General features: G+C 38.6%; 2 protein-coding genes across 3 annotated transcripts; one reads left to right on the top strand and one right to left on the bottom strand.

Annotated features, from left to right (window-relative positions):
• Positions 1 to 6444: 6444 nt before the first annotated feature.
• Positions 6445 to 11410, top strand: LOC118320792 (putative gonadotropin-releasing hormone II receptor). The gene is made up of 5 exons (XM_035651887.1): positions 6445 to 6699; positions 6900 to 6965; positions 8163 to 8766; positions 9504 to 9708; positions 10648 to 11410. The coding sequence occupies exons 3-5, from the start codon at positions 8218 to 8220 to the stop codon at positions 11151 to 11153; spliced, it is 1260 nt and encodes a 419-aa protein (XP_035507780.1). The 5' UTR covers positions 6445 to 6699; positions 6900 to 6965; positions 8163 to 8217; the 3' UTR covers positions 11154 to 11410.
• Positions 11411 to 14995: 3585 nt separating this feature from the next.
• wdr93 (WD repeat domain 93) lies at positions 14996 to 22209 on the bottom strand. Of its 2 annotated transcripts, none has more exons than XM_035682265.1 (16): positions 22106 to 22209; positions 21141 to 21252; positions 20799 to 21000; positions 20462 to 20526; positions 20178 to 20256; positions 20006 to 20094; positions 19406 to 19490; positions 18983 to 19139; positions 18527 to 18597; positions 18113 to 18199; positions 17831 to 17962; positions 16425 to 16632; positions 16254 to 16314; positions 15990 to 16146; positions 15603 to 15792; positions 14996 to 15445 (listed from the first exon to the last, which is right to left on the bottom strand). In XM_035682265.1, exons 1-16 carry the CDS (start codon positions 22177 to 22179, stop codon positions 15337 to 15339), a joined length of 1878 nt encoding a protein of 625 aa, XP_035538158.1. In that variant the 5' UTR covers positions 22180 to 22209; the 3' UTR covers positions 14996 to 15336. The 2 variants fall into 2 exon arrangements, with proteins under 2 accessions (XP_035538158.1, XP_035538159.1); XM_035682266.1 differs by having other exon boundaries at positions 15603 to 15789.
• Positions 22210 to 23229: the final 1020 nt, after the last annotated feature.

The raw sequence follows: 23229 nt of genomic DNA, 5'->3' as shown, positions 1-23229 counted from the left end.
GGGGGTTTCCTGACTCTTTCTTTGACCTAATACACCATAAACAGTGGAATTTACGTGAATGGAATTTCATGTATTATATACAATAGTATTATGTTAATTTATGGCCATCAGTTTTAATTATTTCAATGCTGTTTATGAGAAATAATGCTTTTTCCTTTATTGTGGTATGACAGAGGGCAATTGGTGGTAACAGAGAAAGTAAAACAGTCGAAATTGTCCATTTATGTAGAAAAAAATTTGTACCCAGCAATGGTTCAGTGATGAAGTCTCCTGCCTCTTACAACACATGCAGGGAACATTATACCCCTGCTGGTCAAGGATCAATGCCTGCCAGAGCCTGCTCCCCTGTGTCAACACTCCGCTGTGAGAAAATAGAATAAATGTTCCTTTTAAGCTAATAGTCAACCCTTTCCCTACTGTATGCTTTCCACATATTGAGAAGGGACAGGAATTTCAAGCTGAGGGGATTGTGATGAAGGCTTTAGCTCCAGTTCAAGAAATTACATGCTCCAGCTGCTCCAGTCGAGATGGTGAAGTGTTGCTTGGTTGAGTGTTGAAGCTTGGTCGCCTCTGTGCAGCAGGGAGTTACGCAATACACTTTCATGCATGTGTTAGTCCACTGATTGGCCTTTCATTTATTGTGAAATCAGTTCAATCAAGCTGTTTACATGCAACTTTGAAGCATTTATTTCCATCCTCATTTTGCATAACTGAATATATTATTATGCTCATCAGATCAGCCTTTTATTCTTTGCGATGATGACATGTGGTACCTTAAAGACACAATAGAGTACTGTAGCTGTAACTGATTCTGTGTGAAAATTAACTTGGAAAAACTTGAGACTTGCTTTGGAATGGTTCATCCATCACAGTGAATGTGTGCTCTATTTTATAAAGTTTACATTGTTGTCGTGTGGTAAAACATGTATTAGATTTATCTGAAAAGTGGTGGTTTCTGATATGTGAAACGTGTGTAATTTATGGTATGTGATGTAAAAGCCAGCCTACAAACAAACTAAAATAATTTTTGATACATTGTGGAAATGTAGGACAATGATCTGAGGCGAAGGTTTAAAGAAAGTATCAGAGAAAAGAATATTTAATGGTCAAATGGATGATTTTCATGTTTATGTTCTCATGTTTTTAACAGGCAAATTAAAAACCAAGAGGCTCACAAGTAAGAAACAGATTCCTGTGAGTCACCTTAGATAATGACTCACTGTGGGGGAGCCAGATGTGACAGAATAAAAAAAATGTTGTATATTGGCATATGGTACAAAGGATATTACAAGCCTGGAAATGTCTCCACCCATCTCAATGATTGTGAGGTAAAAAAAAAAAAAAGTACCTAGCAGTTTTTGTTGGATAATGTTGCATTGCGTTGCAGAAAACGCACTTTTTTGCTGAAGACACCTGACTTTTGTTGCCAGATGAACTCAGTGAAAAGGTCCTCTCCATTAATGAGGAGGCTGTGTTATTTGTTGCAGTTATGTTATCCTGATTACATTATTCGATGGTATGTAGCATGACATATAAAACCATATGCAACCGGTTTGTAATGAGAGACAGATAAATTCTGTTCCTGTATATTATTATAAAATTCATAAAAATACTATTTAGAGCCACCAAAGGCATAACACTCCACGATGTGTGCAGTGAGTGTTAACTCTGCTAATGAGTCATACACAGTATTTAACAGATTCATATAACTCTCTGAAACTTTGTGTGCCTATCAGCAGATATGAGTAAAAGAAAAATCAAACCTTCCATTACAGGTCTAATCAACCAACATCGGAGCACTTGAGACTGAGAGCTGTTTCCACTCAAGACGGAATTTAATTGTCATCAAAATATGGTTCATTTGTACAAGGACATAGCACACTGCCATTGAGCAAACACAGTGGCCCCATGGATGTAATAACTGGATAAAATGCTTAAATGTGGCTTCAGTTTGAAATGTCATATTCCATTTCAGTCACATTAAACTGAAAATCGCCTCACATGAAAAAAACTGTGATCAATTCTCATCATAGTGTCCCTCTTTATGTGATATATTATAAGACAGACAATAAATATAGAGATAATTACATATTGTTATTATTATTACATAGTGGCAGAGTGACAGGTAAAGTGAGTTAGGGGATGACACGCAGCAAAGAGCAACAGGTCAGAGTTGAACCCATGGCCCAAGGACTCAGCCATGGTACATCGGGTGCCAACTCTAGGTGAGCTATCAGGGTGCCACTTGAAGTTCCTTTAAATACAGGCAAGAAGAATGCCAGAAGGATACAGTGCTGAATTTAGGGTGAGGATGTAAGAGCACAAATGCTCTTCTGTGAGAGATTTAACATCAATACGTTAAAAAAAAGAAAGGTTTCAAGGAGGCCACAGTGAGTTTGGCTTGGCTGGACATGAAGAACATTATACACAAACTCTAAGGCTCAAATTTGAACACTGTGTGCACAGTTATGGCTGGCTGGTAGATTGAAATATAGTTTAAATTACCATTTAACATAACTTTATTGATCCATATTTTCATTCCTTCCATCTAACTTTAATTAACAAATGCTTTAAAGCATAATAGCATGATTGAGTGTAAATTGAGAGCATTCAGTTTGTGTTGTGACATGACTTCCCTTCAAGGGCTCATGATGAATGAAGCCGGAAGACTGGGGTGACAAATAACAGCATGTTTTGGGTCAGCGTGTTCCCTTCCTTCCTGGCTGTGAGTTGAACACTACATAACTATCTATTTTAAATTGAAACCAGGGAAATGAATCCGTCTCAATAAATCAAAACAGACCCTGCAACATGTATACAAGGACATCCCAAAGGAATGGAAATGTCTTTCTAATTATCAACATAATGAATGTTGTTTGTCCAAAGCTGCAGAAATTTAAAAAAAATAAATAAAAGTGAGATCATCACTAATTTTAGATGTTGATTTACCATTTAATTCACTGTATTATACACCAATAACAGCCATAACATTATGCCCACTGACAGGTGAAGTAAATAACACTGATTATCTGGTTATCATGGCACCTGTCAGTGGGTGGGATATATTAGGCAGCAAGTGAACATCTATGTCCTCAAAGTGGATAGTGTTAGAAGCAGGAAAGGGATGGGCAGTGTGAGGTTTAGAGCGACTTATGACATGACCTGAGTAAGAGCATCTCCAAACCTGCGCTCTTGTGGGGTGTTCCCACGGTCTCATTGGTCAGTACCTATTCAAAAGTGGTCCAAGAAAGCGAAAAGTAGTTTGAAACTGGAGAACAGGGTAATTCGCTGATTGTAAGTGGGGAGTGAAGGCTGGCCCGTGTGGTCCGATCCAACAGACGAGCTACTGTAGCTCAAACTGCTGAAAAAATTCACGCTGGTTCTGATAGAAAGGTGTCAGAAAACACAGTGTATTACAGTTTGCTGGTCTGGGGCTGCATAACATTATGACCATTATGACCATAACATTCTGCCCAAGTGGTCAGAATGTTATGGCTGATCGGTTAATGTTGAGATGTATACCAAGATGTATTCTCAGAGACTGAGACAGAGGTAAATAATAGAAGAAATAACTGCACAGTGGGAAATGGAAAAATATATTTTTATACAGAGATGGACACCTGGAACTCTGTATCTGGTTGAATAGAATAATTTAAAGGCAACCTTTTTAATAGATAAAGCTGCTTTTCCTCAATCTACAAGCTTTTGCTGATAATTGAAAACATTGGAAGAGCTTTGTTGTCAAGAAACGTTTGAGATTGTATGTGATCAATGTGACATCTTGATACTGAAAAAAAAGAAAAAGATGAATGTTTTCTATGCATCTACAAATTTGAATTATCCATATTTAGCTGTTATTAACCAACAGTCACAGAAAGTCAAATCTAATGTCAGTTGGAAATATAGGCAGCAAAGTATCTCACACCCATGAACAGCGAGTGTAAGTGCATAATTAAGCTATTAGTGTTGCCTGATTAACTAATTAGTTTGTCCTCTGCTTGAATGATTGTTAATCAATGACGTCACCTGGAGAAGTTTGGTTTGTATGAAAAACATTCAGTTATCAACTATAGACTGGAAGTAAAGACATTACTGTTCAGCACTATACTAACAACTGATAAATACAGAATTAAACTTTATAAACAGGACAGAGGGAGTCATCTTCATCTTTAGGCAAAGTCCTTCTGAAGTCCATATTTCACTGGGAAGGTATAATTCATATAAATAAAATAAAAGATAAAATAAGAGCAGCAATTATTAAGATAGTAAAATCACACAATTAATGGACCATACATCCTTGGCAAGTACACTATTCAAAAGTTGCTGAAAAAACGTTTTAGCTTCACCAAATCTAATGCGGCCCCTGGGTGTGAATGGACAAACCTACAGTACATAACCTGGCTCCCACTGTCCATCTATACTCTAAATGACTCATGCTGACATTTCAACCCACAACCTTTAAATCTCAGGACAAACACTGGAGACTTAAAAGAACAAAACTCAGCCAATGTTTACAGTTGAGAAAATGTCACTGGGTCGAGCAAACAGTGGTCATACTGTACATACGAGTTATTACGCATGTGGTACATAAGCGGTTCCGGGCTTCAACCAAGAAAACAAAAGAAAGAACCGAAAAGAAAAAATATAAAATACATCGAGATAATATATCACTTTATGTTTCCTGATGTCCTATCCAAATTTCTGCTTGTTTGCTTGCATAAATACATGTGGGTCCTTGTCCTTGTACTAAATTGTAAAAGAAGTATGGTGTTCCATTTCAGCTCTTTCAAAAGAAAAGCCTTGAGGGGCACTTACTTCCTGTGTAGGACCGAGTGTTGAGGTGAGTTCACTGGACTGAACGTTTAGTTCATACAAAGATACAAATAAGAGGAATGTACACTTTGCCGTAACAGACTAGCACAGAGAAGGAACCAGAGAAACGAAAATGAGATCAGAATCCAGCACTGGCATACAACTATATCCTTACTATTATAAAATGTGTGGGAGTGTTGGAATTAAAAGGAGACATTTAGGAGGAGATTTGAATAAAATATTGCTTTGATGAGACGGTGTTTAAAATGTTTCTTTCCACACTACTGCAAACACTAATACAATTGATTTGTGGTATTTCTTTTACATGTGTGGTGGATGGTTTTACTATGCTATTATTTAAGTTTACATACGCCTATAAGGAGAAAAAAACTCATCCTGACAGTGATAATAATAATAATAATAATAATAATTCATCAAGACAGAGAGACACGAGACAGAAGAGACAGACACAATTTATCACCCTTGCTCAGCCTTTGTTTCAACTTCACATACAGCCCTCCCATGTAATGGACCTTTGATTATGTAATTATGGTCTAAGGGTGGCCCTCAACCTCTCTCTTTTGTGTTTTTACATTTCTTTTCAAGCTGGAATGGATAATGAGGAGGAATGTGCTGTGGGAAGTTGAGAGAGAGCTTTAATTAATCCCTATCACTTCTCCTCCTCGCCCTGACCTGTGTTCAACTTTCAGTGAGACATTACCATGGAAACAGCTACATATTTATTAAATCTCTGTAACCATTTGTTAGACAAAATAGATGGCTCTCAGAGGGCAAACCTCTGCCAGATCCACATAGACCTCGCATATTTCTATGCTTTAAGTTAATTCCTCTTTTGCTGTTATTTTTATTTTTTTTTTTTACAGCAGGTGGAAACAAGTTAATGACTGTAATCAGACATGAAATATCATGCATGACATTTTTGGCTGCCCTTCCTACTGTCTACGCCAAGCACAAGATATCCAGTATTTATCCCCATTTAGCTCGATTCGACCCGATCTAAGCACTTTTCTCCTTTTCCAGCAGTATGCCTCCAGATGAGAAGCTTTGACCAGTTTTTACTCCCAAATGTAGACAACTGTGTGAAAAGTTAGTCACTTCTGTCTTGCCCGGTCTGTCAGGTAGGTTTTCTAAGAGCTGTACTCCATTTGTGATGAGATTAGCTTATATTTACAGTCTTTGTCTTTGTCTTGGTAACTTAGACCTGCAGCACATTCTCTGTGATCTTGGATCTTCTTGTTGCATTTGTCCATGTTTCTCAGGGTCAAAGAGAATATTGTTTTTCAAGCAGCTCTGAGTCTCAGCAGCCTGTGTGCTATCTCATGAATCATGTTTTATGTAATAGTGTAGCTTTTACTGGAGGATTTCACACAGCACAGGCACATCCCAAACTGTGACTTTATAATTCATATTTTTTTTTTTCCATTATGGTCTCCTACGACTTATTTCTTCCTGGAATTTATTTAGATGCTCGGTGTTTGCCTTGCCTTTTTTTTTAACCATGTGTTGATCATCAGTCATTGTTATTCGCTCTCACGTGTGTTTCTTTTGTTTTCTAACATATATGTCAGTAAATATGGAGTTTAGGTCCGACCACACCCCGGGGGCTTGTGTTGCACGCCTCTGATTGGTATATGGAAATAAGGTATAAGGTGGAACGGCTGAAGGCGCACAGGACGCGCTGGATAGCAGAGGAGCTGGACAGCTGCAGAGGGTGTCGGTGAACCTGCTGCCTTGAAAAACTTACAGCAGACTACCCATGGAAAACCACCTAACACGAAGCTTCCGTCCTGCGAAGATTTTTAAATACCTGGGGTCTCAAAAGTGCGCAAAAGGCTAAACTAAGAGCTCTCTCCAATGCACAATAACGTAAGTTTGCTTTTACGCACATTGAGCTTCTTGTAGTCAGGCTAAGCTGTGGTTGAGCTTGTTGAGGGAGACACATATATGGTTTGGTTTTTAATGTGGTTTAGGACTACAGGGGCACTTAGTGTCACGTGTGGGAAGAGAAAATGAACTGTGCGCAATATCCACAGACCTCAGCTGAAATGTCTTTTTTTTTTTTGCAGATCTGGAAGTCTTTTATTGAACTGATCGGGGTGTATTTGTGCGTGAAAATGTCATCCGTGGAGCAGGTGAACAGTTTTACATTGTAGATATATTCAGTTTGATCTGGCTGCAGAACAAGAAGGCTGTGTAATAATTCGTGCAAAGTTGCGTCTGTCTGACATGAGTTATGCGCATATTGTAGACACTGGAATGTCTGTGTGAGTGCGGGGGTTTAAAGACTCTTTTGGGATTGATTATTAACAGAAAATGTCGAGCTTCAAATCAGATTATTTAAATCAATCTTTGCTTATCTTTAAATCGGATCAAAATAGAAAAAGAAGCGCGTGTGCATGCAGCGCGTGCACGTGTGTATGTTTAATTGTGCTTAAAATGAAAATTTACATATCAGATTCAATACAGAATGCGTTTCCATTACGATTACTTACACGGTGTTATATGTCATCTGTTCTACCACCATATGCGTCCTTGTCCATTATAATAGCTCCTCTTTTATGAAATATAACATTAGGATAAAATATTAAATATTCAAGGCAAATAAGTGAGACATCACTCGGTCATTTTTTTTTCAAAAAGGCCTTAACTTTTCTTTTTTCTTTTAGTAGGAATCCTTTTGATATTCCATGGTATTGAGATTGCACGTTTCCTGTTTATATTTCAAACCAGTCAGATTTATACAGAATGATTTTGTTTTCTTGTTGCTGTTTGTTGGGTAACATTTTTTGTTTGGCCACACATAACAAAGATTAATAACATGGTGACTCCCCTGTTTGAATTATTCAAATAGTCTTAATTGAGAAATTCAAATTGTCATTATAATAACCTTTTTTACTATTATTATTACTATTTATCTATTATGTTCTCTGCCCCCATGTTATGATTACTAAACAAGGAATTCTGAACAGCAGATGAAATGTGTAAATTGTGGTTGAATATTAGCACTATTACAGTACATGCACTCTAGGAAAACATGGAGGTGTAGCAGTTAATACCATATAATATTAGCTCATTGTACTGTATTCATCATTTTCCTTTTTCTCACAGTTTGTTAGCTACATCTTTCCACCTCACTGAATAGCAATTCGAATGAGACTTCCATATATGCATATTACTTCCTCTTGATGGCCCGGTGTATTATTCATTCATGGGATGTTTCTGTTTCTCTTATTACACAAATGTGTTTGAATGATCTGCGGCCACTTCATGGCCCGCGACTCATCCGTCTTGTACCTTGCTGATTCCCTCTTTTTGTCTCTTGTTACCAGCGCCGATCTTCATGGTGAATGAGCAGAATGTTTCTTCCTCTGCGAGCATCAGAAAATGAACACCACTCTGTGTGACTCTGCCGTGGCCATGTATCACCTGACGACAGACCACCAACTGAACGCCAGCTGCAACTACTCCTCGCCTACGTCCAACTGGACATCGGGGGGTGGCTCCCTGCAGCTGCCCACATTCACCACAGCGGCCAAAGTTAGAGTGATCATCACCTGCATTCTCTGTGGTATATCGGCCTTTTGCAACCTTGCAGTGCTGTGGGCGGCACACAGCGATGGGAAGCGTAAATCCCACGTCAGGGTGCTGATAATCAACCTGACTGTGGCTGATTTGCTGGTGACCTTCATCGTGATGCCTGTGGATGCCGTGTGGAACATCACAGTCCAGTGGCTTGCTGGGGACCTTGCCTGCAGGCTACTGATGTTTCTAAAGCTGCAGGCGATGTACTCCTGCGCCTTTGTCACTGTGGTGATTAGTCTGGATAGGCAGTCAGCCATCCTCAACCCTCTGGCTATCAATAAGGCCAGAAAGAGGAACAGAGTCATGCTGACTGTGGCCTGGGGGATGAGTGTTGTGCTGTCAGTCCCACAGGTAAGGCCAGGTATCCCAGCTGACAAGGTGGATGTACTCTGATATAATTCTTACTTTGGATTAAGTTGTTTACATGAATATTTTATATGCTAGGATTTACAGTTTATGGCCATGAATAACCATTTCCACAAAAAACTGCTGAGGAAGACATATACAAAATGTGTGGCCAGTTGCTCTCCCAACATCAGTCTGAAAAAAAGAAAAGATTATCGCATCAGTAAGGAGAGTCTATTGCCAACATATTTTGTTTTATTAATGTGAAGGAGGAGGTTGCGCTGGCGAGGACCAATGTGAAAAAAAGGGAGGACAGGTACATAAATGTGGTACATAAAATGCTTGTTTTTAACCTTTAACAGGATAGTTAACAAATTATTCAAATTACACAACCAGTGGTGAAAGGATAAACGTAGATAAACGTAGACCTTTGTGGGTTGTGAGTGATAAGGGTTGGGTGATTTTTTTTCTACAGACAGAAAGGATGAAGTGTGACCTACTTGAAAGGATTCAACTAGGTTAATTCCATTTAGTTCCATTCATTTTGGGGGACGGAAGAAATCTCAGAAACAGATAACTCAAATCAAAAACTACCTGCATGGCTAAATAGCACCACAGGTAGGTGGGTTACTGGCAGGTCAACCAGAGCATGGAAAGCCATCACTAAATTATGATATGGCCACCTAACACATGTTTTTCCATATGACTGAAAATGCCTTCCTAACGATCCTTTTCCTCCTCAGTTATTCCTTTTTCACAACGTGACCATCATCTATCCCGAGGACTTCACTCAGTGTACAACACGTGGAAGTTTTGTCACTCACTGGCACGAAACGGCCTACAACATGTTCACTTTTTCCTGCCTGTTCCTGCTGCCGCTGATCATCATGATCACCTGCTACACCAGGATCTTCTGTGAGATCTCCAAACGACTGAAAAAGGACAACTGTAAGTCTGTGGATCAGTTCACGTCAGTGATTAGCATTTATTTAACATAATTGCTGCTGCACAGTGTGTTTGACCTTTCTGTTATTTGATGTAATGATAAAAGCTCGGCTGTGTTAGTTCTTTGGTGATTTAAGGTTTTTTTTACAGTAACATATATAAATAACAAATACAGTAACACACCAAAATGTAACTTTGTGATTCTCTAACAGCAATTAATGGCTTAATTAGTGCATGGACTAAAGGGTTAGCTTACCCGCAACAAAATGTCTTAGTCTTATTAAAGTTTTGGATGTGGATGTGACTCGTTTTACATCCATTGTGTAACCTGTTGCTCGGTATAATCCACAGACACTGTGCAATTTTCATGACATAAATCTACTGAAGAAATAGTCTCAAAACTCTTAACAGTGTGGTTTTCGAACAAGATGTTGGGGCGAGGCTTTTGGAATGGCGGTCTGTTGGTCTGTTGGTTGGGCAGTCGGTCCATGGCTTTGTTCCGGGCTGAAATATCTCAACAACTATCAGATGGATTGCTGTGAAATTCATGTTCTCCAGAGGATGAATCTTATTGACTATGGTGGTACCCTCCTGACTTTTCCTCAAGCGCTACCATGAGGTTTACATTTTTGGGGTTTTTAGTGAAATGTCTATTGGACAACTATTAGATGAACTATCGGATTAATTGCCATGAACCTTTGTATGGATACTCTTGATGGATTCATTATATCCATCAATAGCATTTAGGTCAAATATCTTCACTCTGTGGCTGTAGATTGTTAGTTTTGTTAGTGCTGTGAGACAAACCTTAAAAACTGCAATTTCAGCAAATCTGCTTAAAGAGTGAGAAACTACATTTTTCATATATTAAACAATATATTTTTGTATAATAAATGTATTGTTTGTTTACTGTTTTGTTTCTGTCATCTCTTGTGCTCTTAGTGCCCTCTAATGAAGTGCATTTGCGGCGTTCGAAGAATAACATCCCCAGAGCCCGGATGAGAACTCTTAAAATGAGTATTGTGATCGTGTCGTCTTTCATCGTCTGCTGGACTCCATACTACCTGCTGGGACTGTGGTACTGGTTCTTCCCCGACGACCTGGAGGGGAAGGTCTCCCATTCACTGACCCACATCCTGTTCATCTTTGGGCTCGTCAACGCTTGCCTCGACCCGGTCATCTACGGCCTGTTCACCATTCACTTCCGAAAGGGGCTGCGGAGGTATTACTGCAACGCCACCAAGGCGTCCGACCTGGATAACAACACGGTTATAACCGGATCCTTCATTTGTGCTGCCAACTCGTTGCCACTGAAAAGAGAGGTGAGCCCTGCCAGCCAGGAGAGGTTCGTGTTGTACAGCGATAACCACAGCAGAGCAGAGTTGACGTCACCGAGGAGCAGCTTTTTAAGAGATCCAAACCAGTCCAGCTCTGAGAGCAACCTATGAGGAGGGTGGAGACTATTTTTTACTACTGCTATATAACTGTTTTATTTATTCAGTTTTATTCAGTGTCTGATGTGTGGGGGTCCTGTATTCCTTGAATGCTACGTGTCGTTACTTCATAAATCGCAATGTGCTTCTGTGTAACACAAAGCTGGGTGGGAAATACAGAACTTTGTATTTCCTTGAAAAGGGGAAGCTTCATAAAATAAATTCACTGATCACACTATACTAACCTATGAGCTTCTGTCTTCTCATTTCAGTCCTCTGTAAATTGTAACCTTTGTTCATCTTGAATTAAATGTATTCACTGTAATTTGGAGTGTCTATTGTGAATCCATTCCTGTCCTGAAACATTGACGGCCCATTTTAAGAGGTGAAATTACAACAAGCCCTGTGAGGAAGAGATGAAAAATCACACATAGAAATAAAATTTTATGCATGCAAATTCCTGTTGTACAGCAATGGCGTGCAATTTCTGTGCAGATCTCTTATGCAAACACACTTCTATGTTTGTAGTGATGTGTCGCAGTAGGGTCCCTGAGGGGACCGCTGCCTATAATCAGTGATGAGTCATAGAGTCCGAATGGAAAGGAAGTTTCTCGCTATGAATTATGACAAATGCATGTGTGGCAGAGAACTTTAAATAACCCTTAGCTCTTTGGAAAAATTAAACATTTTTCTTCTTCTTCTTGTTCACGACAATGAATGACTGAGACAGGTAGGTTCAGGTGCAGTGCCATATTATTTCAGCTGGTTGTTGAAGATTAGAGGAACCTCAAATGCAGACAAGAGAGACATAACATGCAATTTTAGAAGGTAAATCATAGCAACATGCACTTCTTTTATGTCTTTAACACAGATAATGTAGCCAGAAAATGTAATTAGTCTGGGCAGTTTGTGAAATCCAGCTGTAACAACAGCTGCTGTGTTTCATATGTTAGATTATCTAGGTCACTATCTACTGTGGCTACAAGCCATAATAATTTTAAACTTGGATAAGAAACTGAATCCATTATCTAAACTGATATATATATCACCCATCTTTCATTAACTTTTTTCCGCATGCATTTGCTCTTCCTGACTGTGATCAAGTACACCGAATCATTTCCAGATAAATATGGTGTGCCAACCGAACCAGGAAAAGTGTCCTGATTTTAAGTGTGACCTTTGACAAAACGTTTAAAATTTTTGTGTGCTGCAAATAATGATTATTTTCCTTATTCTTTAATTCATCGATGGATAATAATTCGTTTTCTCAGTCAACAAATTAATTGCACTATCATGCCAATCAAACGTTCCTAGATCCTAAGACGATGTGTTTTATCTGATCAACAATCTAAAACCTAAACGTATTCAGCTGACTATCATAGAAGAATAAGTAAATACAGAAAATATTCAGATTGGAGAGGCTGCAGACAGTGACTTTTCCAATTTTTGCTTAAATTTGCCAGAATGATTATTATAACTGTTACCTATTCATATTCTGTCATTCAACTAATCCATTAAAGGAACAGTTTACAACACAACATTTATAGAAATGTAGTTATTCACTATGTTGCAGAGAGATCGATAACACTCTGCTAAATATGAAGATACCGCCAGCAGCAGGTTAGATTAGTTTAGCATAAAGACTGGAAACAGGAAGGGGACAGCTACCCTGACTCGTAACCAAACCTGCCCACCAGCTTACAAGCTTATCCATCAACATTATATCTTGTTTAATCACATACAGAAAACAGAGTGTAAGAGCGACACATTTGGCTGCTATCTGTAGCTTCGTAACTTTTGGCAAGCGACAAGAAGTATTTCACAGAATGCAGAAATCCTTTAATCAACTTCATTTCAGAACTTCCGCATTTATTATTCATGTAACACAATAATTTCAAAGCTCCATTCACTAGCTTTTGTAGCTTTCAACAGTCATTCAGCTTAAGAGGAAGACATTTTTCAGATAAGCAAACCGCTAAGGTACTTGTTCTTACCTTAGCTGTTGCCAATGAGTGTTACTGAATATATATAAAATGCTGATATTACAGTTAATTGTACGTATCTGAGAAAAGGACAGCAACATCTATAAAAACATTGATATAGAAGAGTCAATTAAAAAGTCAAATGAGACAAATGTGACAAGAATGAAAGTCTCTCCTCTTTGTCGTTGCTTAGTTTAATTTAAGAGGCGGTAAATATCTGATGGGTACACATGCCAAACTCTTTGAATGGAGCTTTCATTACACTTTCAATGATGTGTGGCCCTTTGGCACCCTCAACAAAGCTTTATAGAAATTCAAATGAAGCTTTGCTTTCAAAAATATATTAAAATCAGTATCAGTTTCTCTTGACAAAGAGACACCACAGTTTGAACTGATTGAACAGTATAAACACTGTCTGGTGAAGATGGACTACATCAATGTAGATACATTTGTGTGTATAATAGCAGAAATGCTGCACAAGTGATCCAAAATGCACTCAGTGAAATGAGCACCCAAGTACAAGAATTCCCATTATTGTTCTGTCACCAATCTAAACTCAAACAAGGAGCCAATCAGGAATGATTCTCCAGCCACACATTACTTATTAGATATAACTGAACAGTATGGTCTCTGATAGATTGAGATTTTCCGACTGTGTGCCCACCTCGCATATTTTAAACTAAATTTGCTGTTGCCCTGGTATTCAATAAATATGGACATTATTTAGTAGCTGATTATGCTCCCTTCAATTTGAATGTGTGTTTGCCAGAAATAAAAGTACTCAGTTACTAACGCTGTCCACCCGCTGTCTCCATTTTGTTTATATATACATAATCCTGAAAAGCAGGGTTTTTGCACTTTGTTTATTGGAAAATGCATTTTAAACTGAAATTCTTGAGTAAATCTTTTCAATTTACATTTTGTTACACATTGGGATAACTTCTCAGTAGGGTCAAAGGGTCAAAGAACTGAATGAAACGTTTGTTTGTTTTTTACATTAAATTATACAAACTGTATAAATGATGGACAAGAACATACCTCTTCTGTCTAAACCTAAACTCTCACATTATAGACAGGCAAAGCCCTGAATGAGTATTTCCGGTTGCATGTGGCATGTATTTGCTTTAAATTAAGAAAAGTAAGCAAAATCTCTGCACTGTCCTACTTTTTGTGTCTTCTGACATTAAAAACATGACTCATTAAGCATTCAAGGACCCTAAAGGCAACAAAATGCCAATGTGCCATTACTGAATACGGCCCAGTCATAATCAGTCATCCTGTATATTAGAGATGACCTACCAGTACCACAGATATAAAAATGTTGCCACAGTCAACACAACAAACAATGTCAATCCTTTTTTATACAGAAAGACACAACTGTTTGAATTGTCTTAAAAGCAAATCAGAACTGGAGATTAGGTTATGTTGGTAATGTACATTTGGACCAGTGGAATACATTGAAACAAGGAGTTACTAACAGTCAGAGTGCATTTACAGGCAGAGCCACTGAGTTAAAGTGTTACTGTACGAGGATCAATTTAAAATATTCAAAAAGAAATACTTATTCTCCCTCAATCATGTTATGATTCACCAGTGGACAATTCTTGCAACCGTGGATCCAGTTACCATGGCATTTACTGCTTACTCCTGCTTCATAAACAGAACCTTTAGTGTTAGCATCAATTTAGCCTGAATAGAACAGAATAGCAGCCATTTTGAAATGAAATTGTAGGGTATGCACAGGTTTTACCAATGAAACTAATTAAGGTTCGTTCCATTTCTGTTTCACCTGAATGGAACAAATCCTAAGTTAGCATCATTGGTAACACCTGTGCGTACCCTATAATTTAATGTCGAAATGGCTGCTGTGAAAAAGGGGTTGTGGCACTGCCTTCATTTTTTAAAGCCCTGGAGAAAATGTTATATTTGATCATTTGCTATATGTATTTATAGCTACACAAACAAAACATGACTATACCATTTATATATTCATTAGGTATGACGGTATGAATTGTTTAAACAGCATCCCTGTGTAAAAATGAAGAAAAAAGGAAATATAACAGATATTACATCTGTGTTTAAATGAGCAGTGTGTATCAAGGAGAATAGTGCAGTGGAAGTGGGAATCAGAAGAAGCTTTAAAACAACATAAAATGAACACACCATGTACAATAGTAGCTCTATCAATCAATGAATCTACGTATCGTTGCAGTTCTTCAGCTGGCTGCAGCCCTGCTGTGTCTCTGTTGTACCATCCCTGCAGTTTCCTGTAGCTGCTTCCAGGTCTGCGTTATAGCTTTGTTCCTTTCCCCACCGGATGCCACTCTGCACATAAAACCACGACAAGACACAGCTTTAACATTCAAAAATGAACTCTTCGTGCTACAAAGTCTACGTATCATCAGACTTTTTTTAAGAGTACATTTAAAAAAAAAATAACTGGACACCACATATTCAGATTACAGGGGAAAAGAAAAGCAACCTTTGCTGAAGGTAGACGTTGCAGGCTTTTTCTAGAGTGACACAGCTCAGTGTTTTTTGTTGTTGCGGAGAGTCTGGAAGTGAAACAATATACTGCTTAAAGATGTCAGATTCTCCAAAACGGAAGGTGAATAGCTGACTCTGCTTTCCTTCTTTAGAAGACGCACTGCAGCCGGGGTCCTGGTCACCTGCTGAGACATTAAAGCCTTTAGTTACAGTAGTTCCATTTCACCTTGTTATTGCAGATTTATTGCTTACATATCCATGTAATATGAACTTGTTCAATGTCATAGTCTTCTTGAACGTCACCAGTGATTCCCTCCTTTTTCCTGAAGCTGACAAATCTTTCAGCAAACAAAACACAAATGTTGTTGTGTTGTGTTGTTACCTTTTATGAACAGAGTTTGTTGTTTGGTGTTCAGGGCATAAACAGGACTACAGGGAGTAGCAATCAGATGAGTTGGGGGAGGAATCAAGAAGCACACGGTGGTTTTGTTGATGACATCTTGGAGAAACATTTTTCCATTTCTTTGCACCACAAGCGACTAGTTGAGGTAAGAAAAATAAGACAGCAGCAATTAAAATACTGCAAGTTCTATAAAATTAGTTTTATGTGCTTTAAACCTTCTATCAACAATTTGAGTGTTTCTACCAAGCTCTGCAGGAATGGCACTGATGCAGTGACAGTTGGGAGGTCCCCGCTGTGTTTTGGCCTGTAGAGACACAGGAAACCTCTTTTTCTTCTGATACAATATGATAGCATTTCATTTGACAGGAAAAGTTAGATGCATGCATTCAATTAAATATGTACATTTCAGGTAACCTTTCAGTGAGCTGCACTGTGCAGGATCGTGTCCCTCGTCCTGTGGTGACAGTATGAATTGTTCCACTTTTACACAACACCAAAAGATTCACTTTTGCTTCGGTAAAAGTCTGGGAATCATTAGCCGACACAGGCCAGTAATCCACAAATTGCATACAGGAGAAGGCAGTGTCTGTAGCTGATACCGGGACAACAGACAACGGAGACCCTGAGGAAAGGACAAGACAATGAGAATCAAACAGGCTATAACCTTGTTTATATTACAAACCTCTAAAAATGGTTGTTAGCTTGTCAGTAACTCATGCACACAAATTTGTATCTTCCTACAAACGGATTCTGCCTCATTATCGCTTTTTCCTTTCGGGGAAATCCTAAATATATCACAACTAACTGGACCGAAGAGCTTGATAGAATTCACTGAATCATGCTTTAATGCGTGTGGTTGTGTGTGTCCGGGGGTAATTTAACAACAGGAGCACTCAGCGATGCAGACAAACCACTATGTTCTCTCAAAGATGTCAGTGTAACGGACTTGCAAGAGGAAGATGGCCTCTTTTTTGTTTGCACTTTTGTGATAGAACCATTGAAACGTATGTGTGACTGATGCTGAAACGTAGCGTAACAGCAGCATGAGTAAAGGACATCCTAAAGTCAGCCAACTGACTCAGTAGTGTCAGTTATTCAGCAATATCTAGCTGAAGTTAGCGAACATTAGCCACCATAAGCCACTGGTCATAGTAAAGGTGTAGCAACAAAACCCTTGAGTGAGCTAGAGTGTTTTTTATTACTTATAATTTCAACTCTGAATTTGTAAGAGGGAAAACTTGATATTTTCTCTTTTTTTTAAAGTTACCTGGTGTTATTTTAATTTAAGGCCGATCTGAATTGCCCTTTCCAATTCATAGTATACCGGATATTACACTGCAGTGTCTAAAGTATTGGACTGCTGATGAAGATTATGAAAACGGTGCCGCTATTGTGCCAAGCTATCACACAGAGCTTTAACATTATAAATAACAAACACTGTAAGCTTGTCAAATAACACAGATGGAGAAAGATTCTTCGCAGCTACTTGCCAGTAGTTACTTCAATTATTTATTTGTGTTGTCTGTTCTATTAACAATATACAATATAACCTATAGAACTTTTTTACCGACTGAGTTTGTGAAGGCAGAATACAAAACTTATGCCATATTTATCAACCAACAGACACTTTCAAAATAAATAGTAATTTTCAAGTATCTATGATTTTGCTTGTAGCTTATCAACAACAATAAAGTGGTTTGGAGACATAGTTAGAGGCTGAACAGTAGTAAACATCGCTTTTTTTTCCTTTTTTTTTTATTCAGGCTTAATCTCACTTTACCCAAACCAAAGGTTTATAATATATGATAAGGTTTGCTCACCCAACTGCCTGTCCCAGACACACACCAAACCATCATCAAGCCCAAGAGCTATGTAACGGGTGCATCTACTGACAGCAGAGCAGAGGATTTCCTTTGCATTTGGCCACAACACATCTGGCATGGGTTCCACATCTGCTTCAAACACAGAAGGATCAAAACAAAACAGGTATGCCTGTTGCCCACAGCAGACACAAGCTGTGCTGAGTAAAAAAACAGGCAACATATTTTAAAGATGTGGTTGTGAACATCAAGTAGATCATCTCTGAACAAATGAATCCCTACCTGCTTTGTTCTTTGGCGCTTTTTGCAGCAAATACTGAAGAAGATTATGGCTGCCACTCCACCACACACAGACAGCAACAGACAACCCTGCTGACAAAAGGTCAGGGATTAAAGACAACATTAAAAGGAGCTTGGCCTGTCACCACATGCTATTACAGGGGATTGAATAAATATGAGGGATAAAATCCAAATGAATTCATTAGCTCGGGTATATCCTTATGCCTGTCAATCTGCCATTCACCCAGGGTTATACCTTAAATCACAAAGACCTTGCATATGACCTATTATTCTGGACTGCAACATTTTTATAGTGAACACACCACTGAAACACTAATGGCCAATTGTTTAACATCATTCTTTTTTATAGATTCACATATTAAACACTCAAATTTCAAATACTCATCTATTACAAACCTGGCTGAGACTTTGCTTTACTGACACCAGGAAACTGACCACAAGACAGAAGAAAGTGGTGGGTGCAACGTCTGAAAAACACAAGAAAAAGGCTGAACATCACACATTTAATGATTTCCATGATCACACCCACTGACAGGTGAAGTGAATAACACTGATTATCTGGTTATCATGGCACCTGTTAGTGCTCATAATGTTATGGCTGATCGGTGAATGTTACCACATATTAGATCTATAACAGTGCTATCATAGCAGCTTAGCTGTGAAATGCTGATTGTATTTGTGCACACTTTATTGCAGTGGTTCCCAACCTGGGGGTCGGGACCCGCACTATGGGTCGCTAAATCTTCATGGGGTTGATTTTAAGGGGTATAAGGAAACTTTAAAAATATACAGTCGTCAGTTTATTCAATGATAGAAAAGGAAAAAGGTTGGGAACTACTGCTTTATCGTAACCTTGGGCTTTCATTTGTTTCCTTTGTTTTTCCTGCATCTGCATCAAAAGCCGCTTCCTCCCACTGACGACTGCTGCTGGTGTCTACATCCAGAGCCAGGCAGTGTGTTAAAAAGTCCGTCATCTGCAAGACCTCAAGTGGATCATCCAATGCTGTCCCTGCAAAACAGCAGAAGCATGCTGGGATATTGACTCGGCTGCATGATCATTATTTTACTGGCAACAGCAAAATACTGTGAAAACTGATGGGACGCTTATACATGTCATAATCAGTGACAGAGATACATACAGGTACACACACCTCTGCATCTACATCACCACTTCCACTTCCACACACACACACACACAATTTTTTTTTATTTCGGTTCAGTTCAATTATATCAAATTATAGTTGTATTACATTTTTACTCTATATAAAATTATACCTGCAGGGATTGTGGGTGGCTTAATTCTAATCACCACTGCAATTGGAGACCATTTCACTTCCACATCTCCAGATGAGCTTCGGTCCTGAGGATAAAAAATAAATCCAACTGCCTAAAGGTTTTTCCTCAAAATAATGAAAACGTTTTGAACTTTTAATTCACTGCTGTAAAGTCGTATAATTAAAATGGCATATGTCATTAAAATTGTGTAATGTAAATTAGGAATCTGCTTTCCAGCCAGGTCAGTATGTCTGTATAAATGTGCACGCAGACAGGCATTTACTGACATGAAGAATACAAAAAGACTGGCAGCTACTCAGGACTGCAACACGTTTTAAGCACAAGCCTTTTTCTGTTATTTTTTGCCATTGTGTGCCTGTATTTCTGCACATATTTAGCATTTTCTTAATTTTACTACTTTCTTTTCTTCTCTTGTTTTCAATTTAAAACGAACGTCTTCAATAAAAAAGTTAAACCTAAACTAAGCTCAGATTAAAATGGCAGATGATAATTAAATGTCACTGTTAGTAAGATGTCTAATATGATGCCTAAAACACAATCACGCTCAAACCAACCTAGCAATTAAATCTAGTACAATACCTGCTGTTTCTGTGACAGTGCCATCTCTAACTCTTTCAGCCATGATTCTGACGGGAAGTGATAGACCTCAAGCCACAGAGCACCACTGCCTGAAAGGAAGTGTGAAATTTCCATAATTCAGTATGTCAATGTGAAGTCACATAATAAAAACTGAGAGTAAGCCCTTACTTACAGCTCATTGATGCGGCTCCATAATCTCCCCCTTCAGACAGTTCAAATGTCAAGCAGATGCTCCTTTTGTTGATATTTTCCTGATATTGAAAGTATTTTGTGAATCTGTTATCTTTTTTTTTTCTATTCCTAAAGGGAATTACATGAATTCAAAAATGAAAACGACATCCTATAGATAAACATTTTCAACATATTATTTTTTCTCATACAACTATGAAAAGATTGGTGGTGGACAAACAGAATATGATAAGGTATATCTCAGGAAATGACACTGACACTACTCACCATGTTGTTAATAGCACTGAGGAGGTGAATGCCTTCACAGTGATATACAAAGACTCTGGCAACACCTGCAGTGAAAGACGACAGCAGCTGATGTCAGGATAATGATACAGTTTTAGCACATGTACCTCTTCCTACACTCTGAAAACCTTTTTCTCTACTTTTCTTTCCTCTAATTCACAGGTGTTGACGTCTCAGTTCAGCACAGCAATGGTTCATGACTCCAGGATCAAGCTGCCAATCTGTATTTGTTATTATGTGGAAATCTATACAGGGATTAGGCAGGAAAGGAAGCAGAAACTAAAGCGAGTCAGTGGCTGATCAGAGGCGTACTACCCACCCATGTCATCAACAGTGCCAAGCAGATAGAACATCTCAGCTGTCCTGGTCATTTGAATAGATGTAATTTCCAGTCTGTCCTGCAGCCACTCTGCAACACGGCTCAGAGAAGACGCACACCACACAGACAAACCCTGGCAGTGACCCAGGCTGAGGTACCTGCCGTCTTCCGAGCACGCCAGGCAATTGGTGCTCTCTGGAAGCTGACGGATAAGTCACAACAGTGAAACATTCATCCCTCGGAGAACATATCTCTTTATTCGATCGTCTGTAGAGTCTTTTGGACACTTTTAACTCATTTCTAGAAATAACCCAGTAAATTTAAACCGTGTATCATCTGTACCTGTGTCACACCGGCCAGCTCCAAAGTAGGCGTTTTCTTTTTAGATGTTTCTGTTTTGCAAGCTGCCTCCATCTCGGAGTCTGGGGAACTTTTTCTGGTGTACACCGACGTCCTTTGACAAAAACACATTCATTTTATATGAAGTATTTTATTTTCTGTAACCTGCTGAATTCGATGCAACACTAGCTGGACTGTAGAGTACATAACAGTTCTGTCGTGTTGCAGGAAAAGAGCACACACCTTCCCCAAGTTGTGTCTAACTATGCAGACGTATGTGCAGTGGTGGAAGAAGTACTGAGACCTTTTAGTTAAACAATACTATAATCGCAAGTTAAGGTGCAGCATTCATAACTGTACTTACATAAAGGACAGAAGTAGCTATTATCATCAAAATGCACTTAAAGTATCAAAACCATCAGTGCATTTTAGTGTTATTATAGCTGAGCTCATTCTGACTACTATTGGGTGGTTTAATCTGCACCAATGCACCATATTTTATAAACTGAACACGTTTTTTGTGAAGTGGGAATCTCCTAAGTAATTAGCTATCAATTAAATTAAACGTAGTGGAGAAAAAAGTCCAACATTTGTCCGCGCCAAGTAGCATAAAATAGAAATACTGTGCAAAAAGTACAGTAAGTTACTTCAGTAAGTGTACATTAGTTACACTACACCACTGTGAATAGCTATAGAATAGAAAGCAACGATGAACTAATGTGGGGTATACACACACACACACTATAATGTCCTGTCTGAGAAAGAGGCATGTTGCAGCTGTTGTCTAAAGCTAAATGTAAAGTTTAGCTTTAGACAACACAGCGCATGCGTCCACACAGGTTAGCTCTTACGCTAACGCTAGCTAACAACATCCACGTTAAACAAGGACAACGGGAAGATAAGAGCCCACTGTGACCCTGGGTCGGCTGTTATTATAGTTTAACTGCATAATATGTCATATAAGTTACCTTACTTTGCCTCCGTTTGAGGTTATGACGGTCACAGCAGCAGCGGCAGCCTTGCGAGTATTCATGGTCGTCATGGCAACAGTGCGTCTCCGCGGACGCACTGTTGAGCAAACAGGCAGTCAGTACCTCCACCAGGCTTTCACAAGTCTTACTCCCTACGTTTAGGTTGCTGCCCGATATGTGCCAAAGCCCAGCAGTTTAGAGATCTTTGTGCAAAATCGATATGCACAAATTGCGGCTTTGTTTCTAATTTTACAACCCTCACAATTCAGCACAATCAAGTGAGAAATGGCACAAGCTGGTGTTTTCTTCACACTCATAAACTCACAGTGGTTTAATGAAAAGCTCTTATTAAATGCAGTCATTCTTGCTGGATTATCTTCCTAGCAGCAAAGGAGACAGGATTAAGTATTCTGGGTAGGTACCACTTTCTGATCAATCATGTGTAGGGTTTATAACTAAGGGCTTTATTAATGGCTAATGACATTTACTAATGCTGTATAAAAAAAAGCCACACTAAGAACAACATCTGGGTTGGCTGTCAAGTTTATAATTAGGTAATGAATGGATTTTTTTTCCAGAAGTGGTCCATTAAAGGGTCTTCAGGATTAATTAAAGATCTTAAAAAAAGGATAATCATCTGCCAGAGTATTTTCTATTTATTTTTACAACCTGGCAACCCAGGTAGTAAAGAAAGTTGTTCTTGAAAAGGCTTATAACAGATAATCATCTTCATTAAGTCATTATTTACAACGTACAAACCCTTTATAAATGGTGACTTATCAGAAAGTAAGAAGTACCAGTTTGTTTACAATGTTAAATATTGTATTTGTGTCTATAACTACTTTGGGGTCTCATAATCCCATGAGCCAGACACTTCTATTCGCCTGACAAAAATAATCCTTTCGGCATTTACTAGCAGTTGACCTATCAAGTGGTTTAGGTGTGAGGACGTGTGGACAAATCAATACACAGACGAACTTCATAGGCCTGTATATTTGTTGACGACCACACAGCTGAACAATGTTGTGATTAAAGAAAACCTGAAGGATGCAAATCATCGGCATAGAAAATTCAAGAAGCAAGGTTCGTAACATGAGGAAATCTCAAGGCAAAAATCACTT

Source organism: Morone saxatilis, unplaced genomic scaffold (genome assembly GCF_004916995.1).
Source record: "Morone saxatilis isolate NCDOM2014 unplaced genomic scaffold, NCSU_SB_2.0 Contig11, whole genome shotgun sequence".
Taxonomy (NCBI): domain Eukaryota; kingdom Metazoa; phylum Chordata; class Actinopteri; family Moronidae; genus Morone; species Morone saxatilis.
The sequence above is the reverse complement of the archived record's forward strand: the minus strand, read 5'-3'. Positions and strand labels throughout refer to the sequence as shown.

Bases quoted from the DNA above. Each gene is read 5' to 3' on its own strand.
- wdr93 (XM_035682265.1), bottom strand. From the start codon at position 22,179: ATGACGACCATGAATACTCGCAAGGCTGCCGCTGCTGCTGTGACCGTC. The intron at 16,147-16,253 runs GTAGAAACACTC...TACCTCAACTAG, and splicing joins TGCCATTCCTGCAGAGCTTG to TCGCTTGTGGTGCAAAGAAA. The intron at 15,446-15,602 runs GTTGCTTTTCTT...TTTTATGTGCAG, and splicing joins AACGTCTACCTTCAGCAAAG to AGTGGCATCCGGTGGGGAAA.
- LOC118320792 (XM_035651887.1), top strand. From the start codon at position 8,218: ATGAACACCACTCTGTGTGACTCTGCCGTGGCCATGTATCACCTGACG. The intron at 8,767-9,503 runs GTAAGGCCAGGT...TTTCCTCCTCAG, and splicing joins TTGTGCTGTCAGTCCCACAG to TTATTCCTTTTTCACAACGT. The intron at 9,709-10,647 runs GTAAGTCTGTGG...TTGTGCTCTTAG, and splicing joins ACGACTGAAAAAGGACAACT to TGCCCTCTAATGAAGTGCAT.